This window comes from Semicossyphus pulcher, unplaced genomic scaffold (genome assembly GCF_022749685.1).
Source record: "Semicossyphus pulcher isolate SPU_LCO1_2020_fin unplaced genomic scaffold, fSemPul1.0.p SCAF_14, whole genome shotgun sequence".
Classification (NCBI taxonomy): Eukaryota; Metazoa; Chordata; class Actinopteri; order Labriformes; family Labridae; genus Semicossyphus; species Semicossyphus pulcher.
The window spans coordinates 25,907,556-25,915,685 of record NW_027211648.1 but is presented as its reverse complement, the minus strand read 5'-3'; the positions used below and the strand labels follow the sequence as shown (position 1 = coordinate 25,915,685).

The following is an 8,130-nucleotide window of genomic DNA, read 5'->3' as shown; positions in this document are numbered from 1 at the left end:
TTCCTCTGTTAACATTTTACCCCCGACATTATATGTATTAGGAATGTTTGAAGTAAACAAAAAACGCTGTTGTGTCGCTCTCAGTGCACGGCGTGTAAAACCCTCGTCCCTTTAAGATACACACATGTAAAAATAATGAAAAGAAGTGCTTCATAGAACCTCAGAAATGTCCCCTCTTTCATGTCAGGCCAGCTGTAGAAAGACTTTTCCCTTCCTTATCGGCATAAAGTGAACTGCCCCTGGCCCGTGTATTAAAGGCTTCCTTTATACTAAGTACCGCAACATCGGCGAATGTTCACACAGCCATAAATCAGCACATCTGAGTTGAATTTAAACGTTTTCTTTTTACTAAAAGTGACAGATTTGCAAAACACAGTATAAACAGGGTTGACATCATTGGCAGCTGGCGACAGTCTGGACCACAGTGGCTTTTTCAAATTTGAGCGAAATCCCTCCTTTCAAGACAAAAAACGGACAAATTACAGGATCACATGTGTCACACAAACCCTTTTTGGCTTTTTTGAAACCTGACCTGCGCTGAGAGGCAGTGTTGAAAAAGGTTAGACCTTTATTTATAAAAAGAAACAAAGAACAGAATCCAGTGTCAGGAGGGGTTTGATCAAACTTTTACACCGTCTGAGTAAAAAAAAAGACAAAACCTTTCTTAACGCGACACAACGAAGCGATGACGTTCAGTACCACCTCTGCAACACTTTGGCCAAACCATTCGACAGCCTACAGTCCTGCAACGTTCTTCACGATGGGGTTCTACTACACATGAGAGATATCCCTGACATCAATGTAAATCACATACACTTTGTCATAAACAGGTTGTAAAGTTCAGGTACAGAATCACTGAGGAAAAGCACACCAATACTATGTAAAGTCAAGCCACTATGGCAAAAATAGAAGGTATAGAGTATTGAGGAACTAGTCATTGATTGAAAGTTGGCTCGTATCCTTTGCAACACTGAGGAGTGCTTCGGTCGCCGCGTGTGGACGACCGTTTTGCTTTTCTACAGGCAGATAAAGGAGAGGACAATGTCGTCAACGAAACACTTTATAAAATTTTATCAGCACAGGCCATAAATACAATTAAAGAGATGGAAATAGCGTCAGAAATGTGTACACACTCGTAGTAACGATTCCTGAATCAAGGTCCAAGTTAGGAAATCTAGAAGTCTCTGCTTATTGTCTCTTTCTCTCCTCGGATATTCCAGTCGAACGCTGACCTCGTTTAGTGATTTATTGATTCGTCTTGGCGGAGTGCAAGTGTCGGCCGCATGGCTTTTAAACATTTTCATAAAAATATATTAAGAACGCGCTCTCTAGCTGTAGTCAGTCACATCAACTCACGATTTGCCAGATTTAGGCATGGTTTTTCTTCAGAATCGTCTGCTCAGTAAACAAGTTGACACTCTGGAGTTGAAATGGCGAAGGGATGACACTTCGTAGGATTGGTGCACACACTTTTACAAAAAAAGAAAAAATTCACACTGAAGCAGAACAAGAAGAAACACATGGCGTAGCCCTTGTGGGTCTCCCTGCAGGGGGGAAACGGCTCACATGGTCAGCTTGGTCTGGACTGTTGAATGTGCTCTTGGGTCTTTAAAAGACACTGGAGGGGAGGGAGGGGGCGCGGTTGATCCTCATGATGCCTTCAGCCACAGTGTTTGTTTCTCAGCAGCCGCGCCGCGCTCAGAGGGCGAGGAGGGTGGGCGAGTTGAGGGAGTCTGAGGACTGGTCGCCGCTGCTGCTGCTGCGCCGGTGGGCCTTGGAGCAGGACTCGGAGGAGGGTGATGGGCTGTCGGGCTCCAGCATGCTCGGGTAGGTGAATATGAGGCTGGGGGCGTTGGGCGTGGCGGCTGGGGTGGACGCCGCCACCACCGGTGTGTTCAGGCTGTCTCCGTCTGTGCAGTACATCCCTCCGCTCATGCCCCCTCCGCCCAGACAGATGGGTTTGATGACGGAGCGCTGCAGCTTGCCCGCCACCTCGTCGTCCTCCGGCTCCTGCTTCACCACCACGTGATTCATCGGAGCGCGGGGGCCCATGTTGGGGCGCATGGTAAGGGGGAGGGGGGCACACTGCTGCTGCTGGTGTTGCTGGTGCTGTTGGTGCCCGGATGAATGGTGGCGCTCGTCGATGGGGAGCTTGCACACGGGATTGTGGGCAACCAGCATGAACTCCAACTTGTCTTTCTCCTTCTGCAGACTCTCGATCTCCTTCTGCAGGTCGGCCTTCTCCTCCTCCAGCTTCTCAGTCTCCTGTGAGGAGAGACGGGGAATAAGGTTGAGCAATTCAGCTTCAGTGTTTTGTCTTTACTTTATTGCAATTTTCTTTCATTTTCTTCCAGAGAATTATTTACTTGATTATCATTGTACTTTTCAGAAAATATTTCATTAATTTTATAAGTAAATATATGAAATCCAATTACAAAACTTAGATGCACAGATTTTAAAGATCCAACAAAAACCAACCAACAAATAGAAACAAAGAGGGGGATTATTATTATTTTATGAAGTTTAACTTGAGTGTAAAACTTAATGTATTTTTTAATGTAATGTGATGTCTGGTTGAAGAAAGCTTGACTACAAGATGGTTGGATTTTGGAATTATTTTGGGGTGAGTTTTGCCTTTTATTTGACAGCAACAGTAGAGAAGAGACAGGAATTTAATGGTGCAGAGCGATGGGGAAAGACCTGTGACAGCCAGATGTTAACTATTGTGGGCACCTAAGTCTGCCTGATGATAGTTCAACTTGATGATAACAAGTACAGCAACAGCAAATTCCATTTTCAACCTTTAATATTTGATTACATGAAAATGACTCTTCAGCAGTCAGGTTAGCAGATGTGATGAGTGTTGCCCTAAAGGGCCAAAAGAGGGCACTATTTGATTACTTCAGTTTCCTAAACATAGAAAGTAGCACAAACGACACATTAAATCAAGAATTTGTCATTTAGATTTTCAACACGTAATCCTGCAGCCTTGTGCGTGATTTAAGTTTAACATAATGACTGTGAATTGTTCGTGTCTGGTGTGTCATCAGTGTGTGGCATTAAAGGACAAAGGCAGAGCTCATAAAAGTCGTTCATCAGTGTAGACATCACAGATAAGCTGACATGCTGTCTGAGAACTTTGACTCATGGGCAAAGGTATGAGGAAGTTGCACACAAGGAGCCGGGCGATATCGTTCTATCAAAGAGGACACATTGGAGAACTACTGCTCCTTCTTTTCACTGGAAATCGACACTTCCTTATTTGGGGTTTTAAAAAATAAAAAGGCGTGTGAAGATAGAAGGGCGTTTTTTTTTCCCCTGGAAGCAATGGCTGTGGTGTGTTTGTAGATGTGTGCGTGTGTGTGTGTGCGCGCACTTTGTGGAATTGTGAGACAAGCAATTGGCCCCTTTTACAAAATGTCCCGCATTCACTGAGACAGCTGCCTACAGCAAATTCCATTCCTGGGGGTTTTTTAAGGCCTGACAAGCTCAACCTCACTGTAATTCGGCTAATTAGTCCATTTAGCTGCCGTTACTGTCTGCCAGGCAGGGCCGCTGCAGACAGCCCTACCTCTGTCTACAGCTGCCCGAGACAAAAAGCTTTTCATCGCCTGTCAGCTCGTCACTCAGACCTTGCACTCAGAGACGCAGCGAGAGTCGAACCAGTAATGCGAGGTTGTAAATTTAGGTGTGGAGTTCAATCACTCATCAAAAATCTGGACTCCTGCCAGACTTCTGAGGAAGAGAGACCCATTTTCTCTTCTTGTGCAACATGTTTTCTCCGTGTGCAAATCATTTGTTTTGTTGCTTTTTGCAGTTTTGAATTTCTAAGCTTTGCAAATTTTGCTCCAAAAAAGGAAGTGCTGGTTTGCCGCATAAAAGGAACATGGCACTCCAGCACTTACACTGATTTTTGGTCATGTTTGAATGATTACCCAATAACAGATTCTGGTCATCAGGTTTCAGACTCACCCCTTGCAGCATCTCGGTGAGCTCTCGTCTGCGGTTGCGGCATTTGGCGGCGGCTAACTTATTCCTCTCACGCCTCACCCTCCTCTTCTCCTCTTCCTCGGGGGTGAGCTATAGGTGAGAAAAGAGGGGAAAACAGCGGGTAAGACAAGATGTCTGACAGACAAATACATCAATATGAAGCGTAGAGCAAGAGTACAAACATGAGCCGGGCACTACCGGCTAGTTGGAGGAGAATAACACCGACGCAAGGAATTTATTGGCATGATAAAGTAATCTTACAGACATGTCCATAATGATAATTCAATGGTTTCCACTGAAAACAATGAGGTGTTTTGCCTTGTTTTAGGAAGAATCGTGTTTCAACTTGCTATAGGAAAGACCTTCTGCAGTAAAATGCAGCTTTATTAATCAAAAATACTTCATCCAAAGAAAAGAGGTCATTCTGAAGTCTTGTTCTGCTCACGTCAGGCCTGGTCTCTCACCTGTTCGTCCCTCTTGCGTCGGCCCCTGGCGTCCCCAATGGAGCGGATGACCCCAGGCCGAGCCAGCGTGTTGTGACCCAGCAGCCCCGGCCCGTTGGTCAGGTGATGGCCGTACGGGTGGGAGCGGGAGTAAGGGTTTGACATGGAGGTGATGACGGTGGGCTGGACCATCCACTGCAGGTCTTGGCTGGTCGTGATTGCATTGATGGTGGGTATGAAGGCACTGTTGGAGCCGGGCATATCGACCCTGTACTTCTGGAAAGAGAAGAAACGAAAGAAATTTGAGTCATTTTTTCCAGAAAAGCTGTTGACTTAACATGGATGCAACTTAATTCCATGAGATCTACGAGCTCTTCCTCCGTTTGCTGACAGCACAATCGCAGAGACACACACACCACCACCCACCATTATCATATTCACACATTTTCCACATTTCAAGCTTATAGTAATGATTCAATTCACATAGGCAAAACAGTGTGTATGTAACCCCTGGAGTGGAACAGTGACACACGCCGTGATTCATGTGGGAAAGCCCAAGGTGTCCAGTGCATCTCACTTTACTACAATAACCATGAGACAAAACACAGCGCTGAAGAAGGTACACATGTCTGGACTGGCAGGAGGGTAAAATATACTCATTAGTTGCACTTTAAACTCAGTGGCTACACAAAGAGAGGGGTTGTGTGGTGGCATACAACTTTTAGTTTGGTCCGGATGAATTCAAAGGGATTTTTTCCCTTAAAATATAAATCTGATAATGGACATAAAACATTTCAAGATTTAAATGTTAAAATTTAACTTTTTTTATGTATATAATGTCAAGCTAAATGATGCATATGCATGAAGTAATAGGATTTTTAAAGCCATACTGTGATGGCAGTTGATATGTTTCTGGTACAAAAACTTTTAAATTAAAGATTTGGAGCTCCACTTTTAAACCCTCCAAATATTAAATGCATCATATCTACAATGAACAGGTTCGTGTGAATCTGACTGTTATAAAAATCATCAGTATAGGAACTGATGTCAGATCCGTGTTTCTTCATGTCTCTGGAGTCCACAGAGAGACGGGCAGCCTGCCTGCCTGTGTGCGTAAATTACGCACGTCCCCGTATCCCCGTTATTCCCGACTTTCCGTCGGATATCCCGGCAGTCTATTGGAACTTTGTTTATCTGGTGAGTCATTGTGTATGGGATTTGTTAAGCACATGTGAAACGCGCTCAGTTCCAGTAATAGGGGAAGCAGCCAGCTGTAACGAGCCAGACAGTTAGCAAGTATTATATTTTTGGCGTCAATATAGGGGCGTTAAAATTCCCATTTAAAGAGTGTGTGTGGACTGTGAAGGAAATAAACATTCAGCGGAGTCATTACACCCGATACATAAACAATCCCGGGTTTAACTTATAAAACTTTTGGTCAAATAAAACCAGAATAAATGCCTTGTTTTGATATGTCCCAATAAACCTGAGGTCATGTCCCAGCCCGCTGTAATGAGAAACAGACAACCAGTGTGTGATTACAGGGAACCAGAGCAATGATAGACACCGGCCAAAGTCGTTTACCGTCAGGTTGCGTGAGCCTGACGAGGCTTTTTCCACAGAAGTGCACTAACACAAGACGAGGAGCGGGTAAACAACATTCCTCTTCCCGGATTTATATCCTATTATTTGTGAATATGCGGGCACGGCGTCCTCATTATAACGCTTCACCGGCACGCCTACAGTAATGTATATCTTACTGGGCATGTATGAAGCTTAAACCTCTGATTAATTGAGGGAGTAGTTAGCACAGATTGGTGTTTTTAAGCAGTATCTCAGAACGCTGAGATTGTATTTATGGCAATTTCTCGACAAGGAAACACAGGCTCCTGATTACCCTGCGCTTTCGGTATGTGCGCGCTTCCCGCTGGAGGAAATGTGCCATGCAAACGTGAGAACCGGCTGAGAGTACAATCTGACCATTGATCATGCCATTTCTGTAAACAAAAAAATCTGCCACAAAACAAGTTTAACTGAACTATGGTATTACATTTTGCACATGTTTTAGGATGCAATCAAAACGGCTTTAACTGGTGGCCAAGACAAATAAGAGCCCCTAACGCGTATAGTTTTCATGCTGGTTGCATTCACCATTATAGCTTTTATCTCCATCCAGACTAGCGGAGTGTGTAAATAGCTCAGGGTATGTTATGTAGGCGTTCTAATGGATTTATCGTCGTAATAATGCATGCGCGTAAAATGCGTCTCCAGCGCGGTGCTACACGCGCAAAGACCAAAAAATACTACAGCTTAATGAACGGATGGGAAGAGACGTCTGTCTCGAAGCAAGTTCAATGTGTACCACTTCTACTTCTACTGCACAAATCACCGTTTATCTGTCAGGGTAACCTGTAGGATGCGTTTCGAAGTTTTGTTTATCCGTGAGGAATTATTAGTAGAATTAGTACAATATTTATTAATGTGATCAAAATCATCAGCCAGTGCGTAAATGTCACATTTTATCAAAGGTACATCATTAAATTATGTTTAAAAAGCTAAATCTAGCTGTCAGAGGTTCTTGTGCATACATCTAGTCTTGCATCTTTTGAGTCACCGATGCAATCTGTGTTACTGGGTTCTTCCGTTTTCCCCCAAGCGAAGGACAATTCCTGATCAAATCTTTTAACGAAGGCGCGTTTACAGAATGAAAATATGACATAGAATACAAACAACATGTAATTTTAAGAGGTTTTGCACGTGCTTAATACATTGGAATATTATTAAAGAATAATGTTGCGTTGTTTCCTTGTGTTACCTGGTAGCTTGAGGTAGAGATCGGACTTCCGATCGTGCTGCTGCCGCTTGTGAAGGATTCTGGCTGGGCCGGAGACGTGCTGCTGCCGCGGGACGAGGTGTCGTAGTTCCCGGAGTAGTCCTGGTACATGATCCAGGAAAGAGGAAGATTTCAGTAGACTGTCTGAGCTCTGAAACCCTTTCTTTAAATTCCTCGCAATGAAAGGCACCAAAAAATAAAAGAAAATCCTCTGGCTCGAGACGTTGTTAATTTGGGATATCCAGAGAAAGTTGGCAAAGACAAAGTGCAAATATGCTTCTCTAAACTAACCTAAAACATCTGATAGATATTAAAAATTATAATAAATGTGTTATCCCTGCATGTAAAGACTATTACTTGTTGTGCTTTTATTATTCTCCCGCCGCTGGTAGACCTATACTACACTATCAGAGATCCTCTCAGGTGAGGACTTGAACCTAAAGTCAGTAGCACACCTTCAGCAGTCAAATCCAGCTGAGACAAGTGAACCTGTAGTTACAGTGACTCACGCAGGTTAACACTCGCTTTAAAGCCTATTGCCTGGCTAATCTTCTGAGTATTTTCCGTCTCTTTGCCGACTACACACTAACTGAGCTCTCTGCTGTTCACGGAACAGTTCTAACTTTTTTTCTTTTCCTTTTTACCACACTTCCTAGAGATGACTCACTTCAATGGCACTATGAAGAACTGCAACTGCTTTTCAACACCAACGAAACAGCCTACGTCACGCCTGGGCGTTGCGACTTCATCTAGGGAGGGGTCGCTTTCTGGATAAGGCAGTGAAAAAGAAAGATCCGCCGTGGACAGGCTTCGCCCAGCGGACACCGGAGACATAACCGAAAAGCAGAGAAACAGTCAAAGTAG

General features: G+C 44.0%; 1 protein-coding gene across 1 annotated transcript; it reads right to left on the bottom strand.

Moving 5' to 3' along the window:
* Positions 1–324: 324 nt before the first annotated feature.
* On the bottom strand, positions 325–7,963 carry fosl2 (FOS like 2, AP-1 transcription factor subunit). The gene is made up of 4 exons (XM_069661524.1): positions 7,249–7,963; positions 4,455–4,709; positions 3,973–4,080; positions 325–2,265 (listed from the first exon to the last, which is right to left on the bottom strand). Exons 1-4 carry the CDS (start codon positions 7,375–7,377, stop codon positions 1,699–1,701), a joined length of 1,059 nt encoding a protein of 352 aa, XP_069517625.1. The 5' UTR covers positions 7,378–7,963; the 3' UTR covers positions 325–1,698.
* Between the last annotated feature and the right edge of the window lie 167 nt (positions 7,964–8,130).